At 40.4% G+C, this 18,363-nt stretch overlaps 1 protein-coding gene across 5 annotated transcripts in view; it reads right to left on the bottom strand.

Moving 5' to 3' along the window:
• RASGRP3 (RAS guanyl releasing protein 3) overlaps nt 1–18,363 on the bottom strand; it is a 117,705-nt gene that overhangs the window by 11,740 nt on the left and 87,602 nt on the right. For 3 of the 5 annotated variants that reach the window (XM_027554989.1, XM_027554990.1, XM_027554988.1), the window contains exons 11-14: nt 12,137–12,214; nt 7,945–8,061; nt 3,707–3,822; nt 156–303 (exon numbers count right to left, since the gene is read on the bottom strand). In XM_027554989.1, coding sequence (XP_027410790.1) covers nt 156–303; nt 3,707–3,822; nt 7,945–8,061; nt 12,137–12,214 — 459 coding nt within the window. The remainder of the gene's footprint in view (nt 1–155; nt 304–3,706; nt 3,823–7,944; nt 8,062–12,136; nt 12,215–18,363) is intronic. The other 2 variants (XM_027554991.1, XM_027554992.1) reach the window with 1 other exon arrangement.

Raw genomic sequence — 18,363 nt, 5'->3', positions numbered from 1 at the left:
TCTTGCTTTTAGTCGAATGTTTCATTTCAGGGAGCCATCGTGGTTTACATGATCTAAGACAGACCATGAACTCTGACAGTGGACCATTTTCCCACATTCTCAGAATACTGCACAAATCACTACATACAAGGGAAAACACTGAAAAACAGACTTACAAATCCTGCACAGTGTTCACAGAAGGTTGGCTTGAGATAGGTCATCTCCTGAAAATTATGGACAAATCCTGGTCCCATTTTACAGTGTAGCTGGGACTTAGCTCTCAGGAAGTAAGCCATCATCTCATCCTTACTGATTAGGCCATCCCTGCGAAGAGAACCAAGAACAGAGGGCTCTTTAAACATACCGCTCAGTAGTTGCCACACTTAAATCACTCGCCTCCCAAACCTTTGTACCAAAGCAGGTGGGAATATTCACTATCCTGTTCACATGTTCACATCCAAAAGGAGAGGACCTCAAAGGACAGCTTTCAGTCCCAAAGGCTTTCTTAGTAAGCAGAGCATGTGTGTGTGTATGTATCGTGGGGAGGAGGGTGACTTGTGCACTGTAGCACAGAAAGTCTTCTTCATTACCAACAAGCTTCCAGAAGGACATCTCCTTCCTAGCCTTTGCCTCATAAGAGGGTTTGCAAGAATCAGGTTGCTGGAGAAAGGAATAAAACCATGATAACTGGACCCACCATTCTCAGATTTTTCCACCTGATGTTGTCCAGATCACTACCATTGGTAACCTTTTCATTCATGTCTTATTGGCACACAGACCACGAGAGTGATTCTCCCAGATCTTCTTCACATAGAACCTCTGGTTCCACCTATCACTGCACACCCTGACTCCTTGTTTACCGGAAGACCCCATCAAATTCATTGACATAGGTAAACTTCATGTTGCCTTTTGGCTACATCAGCGTGTGTTGAAGATCACACCCTTCTGTGCTGATTCAGAATTCCTTTATCTCTCATCTGTCCTTTCTTGGGGTCATTTTCCCACCTCCACCTCCCCACCAACCCCGCTCTCCGACTCTCCAGGACACCACTCCTTCTAAGTGCTGCTCCATCTTGCCAGCCACTCATTCTTCTGTATACAAATACACTCAGGACGTCTCCTCCTTAAAAAGCGCTTTCCTTACTCCTGCCTCCAGTCCAACACTTGTCTTTTCTCTCTTACTCCTGAAGTTGTCCTCTTACTCCTGAAGTTTTTCGGAGGAGTATTCAGTAGGCATTTTTTCCACTTCCTTCAGTTACTCTTTTCCTCCACATAATCAGGTTTCTAATTCACCATTCTACTGAAGCTGTCACAGTAACATCCTCAGTGGCCTTTTCTCATTCCTTGAACTTGCTGACCTCCTGGCAGCACGTCACATGGGGACAGGATTCCCCCTTTTTGACATCCCTTCTCCACGCTCCCCGGTGATTCCATGTAGCCATGGCTCCCTTCTGCCTCTTCTGCTCCTCCTTCTCTAGCTCTTCTGAAGGATCCATGTCTTTCAGCTTCTGCACGTGGGGAGAGGAGTCCCTGAAGCCACATTCCCAGGCCCCATGCTCATGTTCCTCTAAGTTTTCCTATCAGAGGGACTTCCCTGATGGTCCAGTGGTTAAGACTCTGTGCTGCCTCTGCAGAGGGTGTGGATTCGATCCCTGGTCTGAGAACTAGATCCCACATGCTGTGCAGTGGGGCCAAAAGATAAAAAAATTTTTTTTAATTAAAATAATAAACTTTCCCATCAGAATGTGCTCACACTCCTGGGACTCCAGCTCACACCACCGCACTGAAGACCTGACAATCTATGTCTCCTGCCCTGACTGTTCTCTTTAATCCTGGTGCCATATCTTCAACAACATGATAGAATCTTCTCCTGGATGGTCCACTTTCCTCTCAAAATCAACATATCTAAGCATGTCTGGCAATAAATCATGTAGGGATACTTTAAACCTTCATTTTTAGGGAAGATTATTATATTTTTAGGAAAAACTATATGTATTTACTGGGACAGACTCAGTTCCATCTAAAGAATGGCAGAGCAAGAAAATGAAGACTGGAAAGTGATTTTAAGTTCATATTCTACATACATGTTACTGACAGAAACAAACAGAGAAGAAGTATGTAGTTAGCAGATAATTTAAAGTTGATTTAATAAGAGAAGTTTATGTTTCTAATAATTTATTTTAAAAGTATATAAGTATTTTTAAAGTATTTCTCTGATCTAGTTATACAGTGAAGATAGATTAAGGTTTTAAGATGTTGATGATAAATTGCCAAGGCTTTCCTTATGCTGAATTATTTACAGGTTTGACTTTTTAAAAATTTCTCACTACAACACAAATATTAGAGGATTTTAATATGATATAATTTGGATACTTGACCAATATAAAATCCAGTATTTCATTACAGATGATTTTTAAACTAGGAATTAATCTCACATAATTAAAAATGAAGTGATAAAACTATTAATGTCAGAGTTTCTTGCCAATTAAAAAAAATTTAATGATCCGGGTTTTAGCCTCTAAATTTACTTAATCTCTCACAAATTGTTTGAAGCTAAACAGAAACATTTTTTTTCCTTTGTTTCTCAAGACAGCATTTGAGCTAGCAAAGAAATAAACAAAGCATGGATACTTTCTGGCTATCCATACCTGTCATCTGCAGCTGAACACCATACGTAATCTAAAAAAAAAATCTTACTTACTTGATCATTTTTAAGATTACTCCCTGGTCCAGTGATAATGAAGACTCTACTATACTAGACCTAACTATCAGTCAGTTCAGTTCAGTTGCTCAGTTGTGTCCGACTCTTTGCAACCCCATGAATCGCAGCACGCCAGGCCTCCCTGTCCATCGCCAACTCCCGGAGTTCACCCAAACTCATGTCCATCGAGTCGGTGATGCCATCCAGCCAATCTCATCCTCTGTCGTCCCCTTCTCCTGTCCCCAATCCCTCCCAGCATCAGAATCTTTTCCAATGAGTCAACTCTTCGCATGAGGTGGCCAAAGTACTGGAATTTCAGCTTTAGCATCATTCCTTCCAATGAATACTCAGGACTGATCTCCTTTAGGATGGACTGGTTGGACCTCCTTGCAGTCCAAGGGACTCTCAAGAGTCTTCTCCAACACCACAGTTCAAAAGCATCAATTCTTCAGTGCTCAGCTTTCTTCACAGTCCAACTCTCACATCCATACATGACCACTGGAAAAACCATAGCCTTGACTAGATGGACCTTTGTTGGCAAAGTAATGTCTCTGCTTTTGAATATGCTATCTAGATTGGTCATAACTTTCCTTCCAAGGAGTAAGCATCTTTTAATTTCATGGCTGCAATCACCATCTGCAGTGATTTTGGAGCCCCAAAAAATAAAGTCTGACACTGTTTCCACTGTTTCCCCATCTAGTCTCTATTCTTTTATTGATGGAGGTTTTGGGGTTGAGGATAGTTCATCTGCTAAGTAGTAGCAGTAATACATGAAATGGAAAGCTGGGCTAATTTGCAAATGAACTTCTACTTAACACTAACGATGTGATCTGCTTTGTGATTCCATCCAACCAGTTATGTTCATGGACACCAAGAAAAAATCAGCAAAAAGTTAGACACATCTCATCAAATCACTAGGATTGACGCTTTCAGGATATAAATTAGAGATAGACTTCTCTGCTCTCCTTTGATAGTAATTTTCTGCTTCAGGACAGCTACGTTATAATATAACAAAATTAAACTTACTGGTCTTTGTCCAGCACACAAAAGGAATCCAAGAAGGGAAAATTGGCAGCTATACTTTCAAAGTCTTCTTGGGAGATATACCCATCATGGTCATGGTCGTAGTTCCTAAACACAGACTGCAAAGGAAAGACAAATATTTATTGAATGACTATTTATGAGGCAGCCTCTGAACTTGTTATTGGGAAAGCATAATTAGCATATTACTTTTTCTATCAATGAGCTTGAAATCTAGTAGGAGATAACAAAATTGAGAAGCCTTTATGGTATTATGAGGTAAGTGCAATGCTGAAGATAAAGGCAGAATGCTATGAAGGGAGGTGGGAAGGAAATTTTAAAATATTTCCTGAAGAAAGCAAGGTCTAAATCGAGCCCTTTGGGTTGAGTAGGAGTGAGGCTGGTAAATATACAAATACCAACACCATGACAATAGAATGTGAAACTTGAAATGTTAAATTATCTCAAAAATCAAAGTATACATATGTAATGCAATTCCAATAAAAATCCCAGTGGGAATTTGTTTTAAATGAACAAATTAATTCTAAAGTTCCGATAGAAGTAACATGTTGAAAATAGCCTAAAATTATTAAAGATGAGGAGTAATGACCTCAGGCAAGGGAAACAAAAGCAAAAACAAACAACTGGTACTATATCAAACTAAAAAGCTTTCGCACAGGGAAGGAAACGTCAACAAAATGAAAAGGCCACCTACTGAATAGGAGAAGGTTACAAGATGCAAATGATACATCTTAAAAGGGGATAATATTCAAAACATACAAAGAACTGACCAAAAAAAAATTTTTTTTAAGGCAGAGGACCTGAATAGACATTTTTCTAAAGAAGATTTACAGATGGTCAACAGACATATGAAAAAATGCTCAATATCACTCATCGCTCGTCTCAGGGAAATGCAAATAAAAACCACAATGAGATACCACCTCACACCTGTCAGAATGGCTATTATCAAAAAGACAACAAACAACAACTGTTGTTGAGGATGTGGAGAAAAGGGAGCCCTCGTGTGCTGTTTGGGTGGGATTATAAAATGGTGTAGCCCCTATGAAAACAGTAAGGAGGTCCCTCAAAAAATTAAAACTAGAACTATCATACAATCCATCAATTCCTTTTTGTGTATTTTTTCCAAAGAAAACAAAAATATTTGTTTTTGAAAAGACATATACACCCCTGTGTTCATTCCAGCATTATTTACAATAACCAAGATATGGAAGCAACCTAAGAGTCTATTGACAGATGAATGAATAAGGAAGATGTGATATATGAATAAACTGGAATAGATTCAGCCATAAAAAATGGATGTAACCTTGCCTTTATTTGACAACATGGAAAGACTTTAGAATATTATGGTAAGTGGAATAAGTCAGGCTGCTGCTGCTGCTGCTAAGTCGCTTCAGTCGTGTCCGACTCTGTGCGACCCCAGAGATGGCAGCCCACCAGGATCCCCCATCCCTGGGATTCTCCAGGCAAGAACACTGGAGTGGGTTGCCATTTCCTTCTCCAATGCATGAAAGTGAAAAGTGAAAGTGAAGTCATTCAGTCATGTCCGACCTTCAGCGACCCCATGGATTGCAGCCTTCCAGGCTCCTCCTTCCATGGGATTTTCCAGGCAAGAGTACTGGAGTGGGGTGCCATTGCCTTCTCTGGAATAAGTCAGGCAGAGAAAGTCAAATATCATATGATTTCACTTATATGTAGGATTCAAAAAACAAATGAACAAAATAAAACAGAAACAGACTCATAGATACAGAGAACAAACAGGTGGTTGCCAGAGGTGAGGGGAGTGGGAGGATGGAAGAATAGGCAAGAGAAATTAAGAGGTGAAAACTTCCAGTTGCAAATGACATGGGATGGAAAGCACAGCTTGGGGAATACAGTCAATAATACTTTAATATCATTGTATTGTGACAGTTGGTAACCAGACTTATTATGGTGATCATTTTATAATGTGTAGAAATGTCAAATACCTAGAACACCTAGAAGGTTAATTATACTTCAAATAAAAAAACGAGGAGTCATGAGAGACAGTGTACCTTATCAGAAATCAAAGCTACATTAGCCAAAACAACATGGTATTATAACTTAGTAGAGACAGTACAGTCTAGAAACAGATTTATATATATATGTAAGAATTCAGAATTCTCAAAAAAGTTTGCTCAAAGATATGCATATATGCGTGTGTGTGTGTGTGTGTGTATGGAGGGAGTGGAATAAAGTCATACAAGATCATCTACAAGTTATCAGTGATTATCCCTAGGCAGAAGAAATACCAAGACCTGAAGGTAAAACTTTCTACTTTCTATGTTTTATGTAATGCATTAATATTCACAATGTTTCTGCCTTTTTTTTTTTTTTTTGGCCTCACCACATGGCTTATGAGATCTTAATTCCCCAACCAGACACTGAACCAGGGGCCAGTGAGAGTGCTGAGTCCTAACCACTGGACTTCCAATAGAATCCCCCTGGCTTTCCTTATAATCAGAGAAAAATAAAAAAGAATTTTCTATTGCCCTCTTAAGATTTAAAAAAAAATTTGTGAGTTCTCCCTGCAAACACATGTATGCAAATACTTGACTTCGAGTCTAGCTGCAATGAATCTCTCTCTCTTTCCCTTGTGGTGTCTATTATATTTTATCTGTATTGCCTTAGGTTGCAGGCTGCTTCAGGAGTATTTTGGGAAGTAGGCAATGTATAAATGAACAAATTACTTCATTAAAATATGACTGGCACTCATTCTAAGTTTATTCATAGATAACTGAACTTTTTTGTAAGTTTCACTTTCAATACTTATTCAAATCAAAAATGCTTAAAATTTAACTATTATGGAGTGCTTACAATTTATCATTTAATACCCATATTTATACTGAGAGTATAAGATTTTTTGTGAAATAAAACTCATTATGGAAATTCAAGTAAAACCCAGTCGTTTATTTGGTTAAATTAGTGGTACTCAGCCTATCAAAACCGGGTCAACCTTCCCCCATGAAATTGGAATTAGAGAAAAGAGATAAAGTACTAAGGGGCAAAATAGACTCCACATGTGCAGCAAAGAAGGCCTGTCTGCAGAGAACGGCGTGAACATTCAGAGAAAAGCAGACATAAGAGTAGGAGAAAGAATACCTCTTATTTCCTGATTCTAGACTTTCCTGAGCCACAATTCCATATCCCTGGATCCTTTGCCGACTTTCCCTGGCTCCAAGTAGGGTCTGTCACTATCACATCATCATATGGTCCCCACTGGACCTTATGGCTTTCTCATCATCTTCCCTCACCCTTTCCTTCCTTTCTGCCACATATGCTCCATGAAACTTTTCTATCAGCACCTCATGGTTTTGTGGATGAGCCAAGACGTAGAACATTCTTTTTCTGTAAACATTCTTTCCCAGCAAAGAGTACATTACATACCAAAGACTTGTTTCTACTGCACCTGAGGAGATACTGATGCTCGAAGGTAGATGTATAATCAATAATCACAGTTTCTAGTGCCTGAGTAAGGTGCTTTCCTTCTTTCCCACATTGGTGCATCTACTGTTTTTTTACATGGAAAACTCTGACATCATCTTGCCCTTTATTAAGTGATGTTTCTGACCTAAATGGTATTGTGCTGCTGTGTCACAGACCTCCAAACATACAAAGCTGAAGAAACTATTGAACTTGCAGGATTTTCCTCCTAGCCTCAGGTAACCAATTTATCAAGCATTTTATTCTGATCCACGTGGGTTATTTCTTGCTTGTTTTTTGACTACATTGGGTCTTCACTGTGGCACACGGGCTTAGAAGTTGCAGCTCATGGGCTTAACTGCCCTGCGGCCTGTGGGATATTGGTGCCCCCAGCAGGGATCAAACCTGCATCCCCTGCATTGGAAGCGGATTCTTAACTGCTGGACCACCAGGCAAGTACCCCCATGTGGATTTTTAATGAGTAGTTTCTAACCTTCAAACAGTCCTTTGGGTTGCAGGGGCAATGACAAATGTGTCAAATGCCTGGGGAAGACAGGAGTTCTAAGTAGCTGTGAACATTTGGACAAGTGAGAACCCACAGAAAGAAAGGGGAAAGGGGGCCTTCCTGGAAGATTTTTCCCCAGAAGCCATGGCCAGGCAGAGCTAAGTGTCTGTTGAATTTTTCCTACCTGCAGGAGGGCTGTTTTAATGGACTCCAGCTGATACCTAGGCTGGTACCAGAGAACATTCTGGAAAGAGAAAGGGGCCTCCTAGTGCTCACTTACCTCAACTAACTTCCTTATGTGCTTGTTGATGACTGTAGGATCTGGCTTCGGCATCACTCCTGAGGCCCACTCCAGGGGTACCACAGGCTTGGTGGGCGTCGTAGGGGAGGTAGGCTGCCAATAGAAAACATACACATTAAAAAATTTTTTTTATTTATTTTTTAAATTGGAGTATGATTGCTTTACAGTGTTGTGTTAGTTTCTGCTGGACAACAACGTGAATCAGCTGTATGTGTACATATATCCCCTCCTTCTTGTGGCTCCTCCCACCTTCCACCTCCGGGCCACCCCTCTAGGTCATCACAGAGGAGCAAGCTAAATTTCCTGTGCTAGACAGCAGCTTCCCACTAGCTATCTATTTTACACACGGAAAACACACACATTTTTCAACTTTATCTGGGACTTTGAAATTTGGACCAGGGACACTGAGAAAGACATGTGAGTTTTGCATGTTCACATCAGTAGAAAATTATATTTGTGTAGCACTTAAATGTTTTTAAAACAAACATCAATGAAAATGTTGTTAATGGAATATTTTTTCGGTAGAATCTAATCTGTAACCAAATACATATTTGGATAGTGCGTTTTGGTTAGCAGGAGCCTAGATTGCATTTTTATAGGTGGGAAAAAACATTACTCATCCTGCTTATCCAAAAATCCTATCCAAGTTCCCTAAATAATACGAAAACACTGGTAAACATCTCTATAACACGCCATACAGGTTTTTTTGTATAATAGAATGCCTATGAAACACCAGTTATCTAATTCTTTAATACTCAGTGCTAGTGATAAATTAGGTGTGTGCAGCAAGCAGGCAGCGGTGCACAGCCAAGTTTATGTCATCTTGCCAGCATCTCTCTCAATATGCTTAATCACTTCTTGATGGTTTGAATAATCGCTAGCTCCCTTGAGCCCTCTTGAGTGCAACTTGTTTTCTCCACAGTATGTTCCTACGTTCTTGCAAGCTATTTTCACTTAAGAATGTGAGAAGATGGTGGCAATAATGCATAACACGTTTATACGGCACAAGCACAAAGCACAGTCCTATCAGGAGACCAGCCAAGAGCACTGTGCATGTTGTGTTCTCTCCCTTGGACTCTCACACAATGAAATATTTTTTCTGGTGCCTACCTACACACATGTATTAGCAGATTTTTTTTTTTTAATTGGACACTGAGTTTGGAATAAAATTTTTGCAAGGGGAGCTGAGGTGTAACTACATGGATTTATGCCTCTACTAATGTTGTGAGGTGGGTGTTTCTGATATCCCGTGGGCTACAAATAAAACAAAAAATATCTGCCATCCGCATATGGTCACCCTTTCACAGTCTCTCTCGCTCTCTCTCTCTCTCACACACACACACACACACACTCTCCCATCTCGGCTCTTTCGCTCAAGTCTTTCATCTTGTTGATATGACAAAGGACTAAACCCTTGGTTCCCTTGGTACTTGGTAAAGTACCCCCATCTCCTCAAAACACTATCATAAGCTCAGAGGGATACCAGAAGATATTTCAAACTTCCAAAGGAAATATAGCTATACTCAATATTTGTCAGACTCCACACAAACTACAAAGGTCACCCATTAAATCATGCTATGTTTTCAAGCAGGTACTAAGTCATTAGAATATCAATATTTATACATATTTAGTTGTCTGGACCTAACTATTCTGTAAGTAGAAATGCTAGGTATTTCTTTGACCTCGAGGTAGCATGAAAAAACTGAGACATGAAGTAAAACACAAAAAACAGGGAGGCACAAAGGATGCCCCTGTGAACAGAGAAAGGCCGAGAAGCTCTGAGACTAAGTAGGTGGGGCCGGCCGGCTCTAGCTGTCAGCACGCTAAAGCCACAGGCTCTCAGTAATAATCCTGACTCGAAATTGTTCTCTAGTTCCCAACAGGCGTCAAACACTGAATACCAATAGGACGACATTCCACTTAGAGAAGAGACAGAAAGGGATTGGGAAATGCGTTTTCATAGAGTTTTCATTTTAGCAGGCTCCCTGGTGGCTCAGTGGTAAAGAACACGCCTGCCAGTGCAGGAGACACGGGTCCGATCCCTGGGTCAGGAAGATTCCCCTGGAGAAGGAAATGGCAACCCGCTCCAGTATACTTGCCTGGAGAATCCTAAGGACAGAAGAGCCTGGTGGGCTACAGCCCACGGGGTCACAAAAGAGTTGGACACGACTGAGCGACTAAACAACAACAGGATTTTAGCACTTTGAAAGGTTTTCAAAAGCTTCTGCTTTGATAAGAGCTAAAAAGACTCTTTTGGGACTTCCCTGGTGGTCCTGTGGCTAAGACTTCATGTTTTCAATGTTGGGGCCCAGGTTGGATTCCTGGTCAGGGAATTATATCACATGTGCTGCAACTAAAGATCCCATCTGCTACCTGGTGCAATCAAATAAATACTTTTTAAAGATTTTTTTTTTAATATTGTATGGAAATATCTCCTAAAATTGGCAAAACTTGAGACTGAAAATAAAGTAAATCTAAAGGGCACAAATCAGGCATGTATGCCAACATGATCATTCCTACCCTGTTTCTGAACAAGAGATGGTGAGGAAATGATGGGAAGCATCATAGGAAAAAGCACAGGTGATGAAGCCAGACAGTCCTGAGAGGAATCCAAATTCTCCTGCTTACTGGCTGTGTCAAAGATTCCTAGGCTCACTAGACTCTGTTTGCTTAACAGAGTCAATGAGATAACATACATATTATGACCTGCCAGGCATTCAACAGCCAACAGGCAGCAATTAAGATGTCTGGTTACAGCTAAAGGAAGGTGTCGCGAGGCAGCAATGCTGTGTGTATGTACAGGACAGCTTCATCACACCAGAGCTATGGAATGAAAGAGAAGCTTACGAATTCCCTTTTTTCAATAACATTACTTTACTTTCTTGCTTGTTTTTGTGCTCAGTTGTGTCTGACTCTTTGTGACCCCATGGACTGTAGCCTGCCAGTCTCCCCTGTCCATGGGATTTCCCAGGCAAGAACACTGGAGTGGGTTGTCATTTCTCATTCTAGGGGGTCTTCCCCACCTAGGGATCAAACCTTTGTCTTCTGCATTGGCAGGCAGATTCTTTACCACTGCAGCATCTGGGAAGTCCACCTTTCTTTTGAGTTCTCTTTATCATGCTAATTTTGAAGAGTCTAGCCCTAACCCCTCCCTTTGTCGGTGCTGTATCTTCCCATAAGGCTGCGTTCTGCAGTGTCCTCAGAAGATGAGCCTCTTGGGACTGGCAGGGAGGGGAACATAGTGATGGAAACACCACTCATTATTTTAAGAACAGAAGCTACTAGGTCAACTGACTCAGACTCAAGTTTATTCTCTCTCACCTGGCCTTCACTGTGAACAGCATTCAGTCATTCTGCCTCTTTCAAGTCAATGGTTCAGAATTGTAGTGGGTATTAATAGATGGACAGACTTAGAGCCTAGAGTTGCTGGCAACACACTACAGAACTCATGGAGGTAATGAATGAGACATTTGTAAGAAAACTGATCTCAGGATATATATATAAGAAACAGACAGAAATTTTTTCTTCATCATGCAAACCTCATCCTTATTGTAAATTTCATATTCATCCTGATATTTTTCTTCCTGGTGTAAAACATATCTGAGCTACAGTCTACTTGCTAAAAGTAATGAGCAGTGTACACTCAGTAATGCAATTTCTTCAATTCATTGTATAATGTTTCTTTACTAAGAGTCAACTATCAATTAAGTGAGGTGGTATCCAAATAAGATATTGAAATTCTGAGTTGGGTCAATCATTAGTAGAGAAATCTGTGAATTATGATTAGGGTATTTAACACTTATTAAATCTAATTTTATGTTGAATAGGCTTTAAAAAAAGCCTGGAAGGGTCAGAATGATCTTTAACATTAAGATGAGTTATTGTTACCACTTCTTATTTTTTAGCCCCATATGTAGGTAGTTCTCAGAGGGAACATGGAAGATCAAGAATAAAACAGAGTAATTGGAAATGATGTTCTTCTTTGTTAGCCTGTGAAGTGAAGAGAGAATTATCTGTCAGGGCTAAGCTGTTCCACTGGTAAAATGAGAATACAGATTTTTTTTTTAATTCCTCAATCTTTAAACCACATAGCACTATTGTAATGGGCAATTATTGTAAATGACAAATAATGGTGTTTGTCACTAATCCTCAGAGAAAAAGCAATACCTACCGATTTAGAATTTCTAGGCTCCAGAACCAGTGATAGTTTGTAAATATCATCTTCTGTGTGATAGAGGTCCAGAGAAAGCTACAACAAATTAGAAGGGATAAATCAGAATGCTGAATTATTTATTTACTTATTTACATTGCTGAAATTTCTTCAAACCAAATGCTTGGGGTCAACATAGTGAGCTGAATGTAGAACATTAAAAAGACAGCATTGCAGAGGTGGAAAATGAAATTTCAAAAAGAAAAAAGTTAAACTTAGTGTGGTCCTCAGCATATAAGAACCATTGACTCAATTTCTCAATAATTATTGAGCAGCTCCTAAGAACCAAGCTCCTAAGACCCAGAGATCAGGAATTCTTGATATTATAGAATAGGACAAGTGCATAAAATAAGACTTGAAAATGGAATCAGTGCTGTCTTAGGGGTTTGATTAGAGAACTGTAGAAATAAAGGAGCAATTAAGAGGTTTCTATTTTTTCCGAGCATTGTGCTAGGTTCTGGTGATACAAAATGGTATAAAGCTATTTCTGCCCTCAAGGGCCTGACACTTTATTTGAATAAATAGGACCTGAACACAAAAAGATATATTCATATCAACAAAAGGTAACACAAGCTAAATGCGAGGAAGCTGTCCCACAGTAAGTGCTGTAGGAAATTTTCATGGAGCAGCGTGTATAAGCATGGCAGAGAGGTTTTGGAGACCTCACTTCAGATCTAAGCCTGTCTCTGGTTAACTCTGTGACCTTGAGCCAGTTATTTTCTCTCTGACATTCAGTTTCCACTTCTGTAAAATGGGAACGATCACAAAAATCCCTTATCTAATTGCATTATTATCATGATCAAATGAAATACTGCATGTAAAGGACTTCACACAGGGCCTGGTACACAGTGAAATCTCAGGAAATGGAATCTGATGTTGTTGCTGTCATTGTTATTGTTACAGGTACTAAAACTACTCTTATTACTGTGTGGAGGGATCACTGAAGACTGAAAAGACCAGAATGGATTCACAGAGGAATTTGTACACTGGGACCTTCCTGGGAAGACTTAGAAAAATACAGAGAGAAAACACAGGGTGATCAAGGATGACAACATACACTGAGACTGAAGAATATGGATAAAATGTATAAAACCTTAAAGCGAATGGTCTCCTTCTCCTAAAACAGAATTCATAAGACTTAAATAAGCCTGGATAATTGCCATACATGCCCTTCACTGGGAAGATGAATCCTACCATGGCATCATCAGGGAAGAGAACCATGTGCCCTGTCCTTCTCTGTCCATTTAAGCATGAAAATTTTCCTCTAATGTATTTCATCTGAAAATAAGAGCTTGGGGACTTCCCTGGTAGTCCAGTGGTTAAGAATCCACATTCCAAGGTAGGGGATGCAGGTTCGATCTTTGGTTGGGGAACTAAGCCCACATGCTGTGGGGTAACTAAGCCCACACACCACAACTGTAGAGTCTACCCGGGCTGAGAAGACGCACACCACAGAGAAAGATCCCGCAGGTGCCACAGCTAAGACCTGACACAGCCAAAAAGTGAAATAGTTTTCTACTTAGGAAAAAATTCAAACATTAAAAACTCAATTTAAAAAAGGCTTAGATAAATTAGACAAAGGCTTAATATGTACAGGTATGGAATGAGAGGGAAGAGAAAGAAGAAGGAAGCAAGAGAAAACTCAGAGGCAAAGGATATCTTTGAAGAATTTATCTTTCTGTTTCATCTCATTTAAAAAAATGAAGAAGCTGGCATTATAAAACAGCATTCTTGCATCGTTCACTGAACAAATATTTATTGGCCACCTAATATATGGTGAGGACCATTCCAGTCACTATTCTGCCTACTAAACATAATATTTAAGTTAAGAATTCCACACATCTGATCATGTATTGCTTTACCTAGACTTTGTCATCTAAAGGTTTTTCCAAGCATAATAAAATTGACAATTGACTTTACTACAAAATTACCCTAGTATTATTTCAGATCAGGAAAATCCTGCTCACAAAGAATGCACACTGTATTCACCTTCCCCTGAAGACCGGTCACTTCTACCTTCGGGGCCCTGACTTTTTGCTGGAGAGGAACTAGCCCATGTCACAAACAAATGCTTTTAGGAGCCAGCCTACTATGTAACTGAGTGAAAGAAGATGTGTGAAAGGGAGATTTTGATAGAGACATTGGTACAATGGAGTATTTGGCAACAGAATTTTGCAATGTGATTAACTTGGGGATCTTTCCTCTTAGCCCAACAATAAGAAAAATTTGTGCTGATAAGTGGAATTTGACACTGGATCTCTGGGTTAGGGAAGCAAGGGGGCGGGTGTGAACTCTGATGAATGGGAGACAGCCACTATTCAGCTAAGGCAAATTGTCATCAGTCTGACAAGTGCCACATCTTCCAATTTATCAAAAGAAGTCACAAATCTGGACTGTTATATGAAATACTCCCATTTTAAGCACTGGGATCTAATAATTTAAAAATTTTTATGATTCCTTGTGGGTCAAATAAAGCACATCTGCCATGAAAAGTTGCTGACCATTTTGTAAATTCCATAATAGAAGACTCTGCTGATTTCCAAGCCTCATGGAAGCAAAGAGCATACCTGTCTTTTCTATCCCCATAATCCCTGTCTTGGTTTGCTACCTTGCATTGTGAATGCTACCTAGAAAACTGAGTGACTTCTTCCTTCTGAATTACTCGATATCAGGAGTTAACCCAGGCTTTAATGAGTATGTTCCTGTCCTCCTGACTCCTCCTCTAATGATGGCACTGGCATCTGTGGGAGAAGAGAAGATGGCAGTGCAAGAACATCCAACCAAAAACCTAAATATGCCACACACCAAGTAGGGGAGATGCTCTCTCAAAAGATACAGAACATCCGTGGGGATTTTCTTGTGTCAAATGAACAGATACCTGACTCCATGATGGAAATGTTTTGGTCTTCTTCCATTTGGAAACCAAATGGAAGGTTTGCTTTCCATTTGTTAGTGGCAGTATAAACCTAAGTGAGTCATTAACCTTCTCTTTAAAAAAAAATTTTTTTTTTTACTGGAGTATAGCTGATTAATAATGTTGTGTTCGTTTTAGCCTTTAGAGTCTGTCTCAATCTGTAAAATGGGAATCAATAATAGTTCCCTCCCAGGATTGTTGGGAAGATTAAACGAGCTAGTATGTGTCCACTGCAGTTTGTTTTAGAGGGTCACACAGAAATGAACTACAGGGTTTGGCTTCCAATCAATATAGCAGCCAAATGCCACAGTGTTCAACCATGAATACAGAGCTGCCACCTGGGTCAGTCCTGCCAGCTCTCTGCTTTCCCAGTCACAATCTTACATGCTTTCTTGGATCTCCTCTGGGTGTTACGGCCCTGTTCTACTTCCTAATAATAGAGGCAGCTTGTCAATGGGATTTCAAAAATCTTTATTTGTGTCTAACATTTTAAGTTTGGTTGTTTCTGAAAAATGTTTTGAGTCACTGTTTCAGGTTGTTGCTTTTACATCCAAGCCTATCAGTAGAGATGGCTGTGGATTTAGTCTGCATCTTAGGACTGACATTGCCTCGACTGGAGAATTGTAAAACAACACATACTTGATCATCAAATTATCTCCATTCACAATTTTTACAATTCTGCCTCTTCCTCTCCCTCCTCCTCCTCCTCCTCTTCTTCTCCTCTTCTTCTTCTTCGATTGTAAAAATACAGGGGCTTTCCAGTTATTTGCATATACTCAGAATGGTAAACGTAACTGATAGATCTAAAAATACTATGAAAAAGAACAGACTATTTCATGTACCGTGAAACAAGAAACCTCAGTCTGAAAGCTCCTGGTTACATGAATTAGGATCATAATGGAAAGGGTCTTCTCCAGATCTTCCCTCAAACAGGGAATAACCCAAATCACAGCAGTTTGGTGGTATGGTCGCCTTTCTTTCATGTGTGCCCAGTGCTGTTCGCGGGGCTAAGGTTACAATAAAAAAAATGGCAAACAGAGCTCCTGCTCACATAGATTTTGTTTTGTAATTAACTTGTTCTTACATGCTTCCCCCATAGCTCAGTTAGTAAAGAATCCACCTGCAATGCAGGAGACCCTGGTTCGATTCCTGGGTCAGGAAGATCCCCTGGAGAAGGGATAGGCTACCCACTCCAGTATTCTTGGGCTTCCATTGTGGCTCAGCTGATAAAGAATCTGTCTACATTGGGAAAATGGCATTGAAACATGTATAATATCATACGTGAAATGAATCACCAGTCCAGGTTCAATGCATGATAGAGGATGCTCGGGGCTGGTGCACTAGGATGACCCAGAGGGATGGTATGGGGAGGAAAGGTGGGAGGGAGTTTCAGGATGGAGAACATGTGTACAGCCATGGAAGATTCATGTTGATGTATGGCAAAACCAATACAATATTGTAAAGTAATTAGCCTCCAATTAAAATAAATAAACTTATATTAAAAAAAAAAAAAAGAACCTGTCTGCAATGCAGGAGACCCAGGTTCGATCCCTGGGTTGGAAAGACCCCCTGAAGAAGGGAAAGGCTACCCACTCCAGTATTCTGGCCTGAAGAATTCCATGGACTGTATAGTCCATGGGGTCATAAAGAGTTGGATATGACTGACACCTAAGAAAAGAGAGATTATTTAATTTTCAAAGATGCAAAATAATACAAATATCAGCAATATTCCCACATTACTGAGTAAATGTCCATCAGAGCGTGAGAGAGAGAAACATCCAAACTGGGGATTCAGAAGTTGGTTATATGCAAGCTTTTTTGTCCTTTATGACTCTCAGCTTCTGCATTTCTAAAACAGGAAGGAGCAGGGGTGATGTTATGCCCTCTGACCTGCCCAGGCTACATCACAGGGCATGTGTGAGAATCTACTGAGGCAATATATGTGAAAAGTGCTGTGAAAACTTGAATCAATTACTACAGCAAGTTCAAGCATTGCTATACATAGAGCGGGCAAATACATAGGAATTGTTAACGAACTTAAAAGTTCTTATTTTCCTTTTTTTGGAGCTCTCAACTGATATCAGCTTCCTCACCAGGGGCCATATTTAGAAGCAGTCACTTCAGGCAGAAACTTGACCTAGGGTCTTGGAGCAGAAAGAATCACCCCTTCAATGCTGTGCCTAAGAATGACCTCACATGCATTTGGGCAGCTGCCGTCAATCATATGGTTCTCATTCCAACATGTATGTGGTTCATGAAATGTCCACTGGGCTCCAGTGAACATGTCCTGGGATCCTCCTCCACCCTGATTCTGAGGAGATTAATCTGCCTATGGCCAGGAAGAATGAACGCACTGAACTTCCTCCTTGGCTGTGGGGAGAGAGTAAGGCTCTTGGCTGTAAGTAGGAACTGACTTGATGATTGTGCTCATCTCTGGAAATCTGCTATCTTGATGTGTGCTGGGCTGGGACCATGGGATTGGGCTGACACTTGGTTCCTTAGTCTCAAGGCTTCACCATTCCTTACATCTAGAACCACAGAAGTTCAGAACTGGGTGAGACCTCACAAATGAGCACAAAACTCTTTAGGAAAACAATCCAAAGTCAGTTAGTAAGGAGACAAAGCTAAAAAACTGCAGAGGCAAGGTTAACAGCTAAATCTCCCATCAGAGATTCTGGCCCGGATACTACACTCTACTACCACTGCTATGACTAAATATGATGCCTGCTGCTGCTGCTGCTAAGTCGCTTCAGTCGTGTCCAACTTTGTGCAACCCCAGAGACGGCAGCCCACCAGGCTGTCCCGTCCCTGGGACTCTCCAGGCAAGAACACTGGAGTGGGTTGCCATTTCCTTCTCCAATGAATGAAAGTGAAAAGTGAAAGAAAAGTCGCTCAGTCGTGTCCGACTCTGATGCCTGCTGCTGCTGCTGCTAAGTCGCTTCAGTCGTGTCCGACTTTGTGCAACCCCATAGACTGCAGCCTACCAGGCTCCTCCATCCATGGGATTTTCCAGGCAAGAGTACTGGAGTGGGTTGCCATTGCCTTCTCCAGAAATATGATGCCTGGTGGCTTCTAAATTTTCCTTCAATTTCTGAGACAGAGAGATAGCTAGAGATTGAGGTTTTTTTCCTTTTTCTTTCCTTCTCAGCAAAAACCCAATTATTTCTTAGCTTTTACCTCTGGAATTCAGATTTTTCCATCAGCATCCCAAAATTTAATTCAAAACCCTTTAAGATTTCTCTGTCATGATGTTGCTTGCTGCATTTACAATTAA

Source organism: Bos indicus x Bos taurus, chromosome 11 (assembly GCF_003369695.1).
Source record: "Bos indicus x Bos taurus breed Angus x Brahman F1 hybrid chromosome 11, Bos_hybrid_MaternalHap_v2.0, whole genome shotgun sequence".
Classification (NCBI taxonomy): domain Eukaryota; kingdom Metazoa; phylum Chordata; class Mammalia; order Artiodactyla; family Bovidae; genus Bos; species Bos indicus x Bos taurus.
Note: the sequence above shows the minus strand (reverse complement) of the source record. Positions and strands in the feature narration are given on the sequence as shown.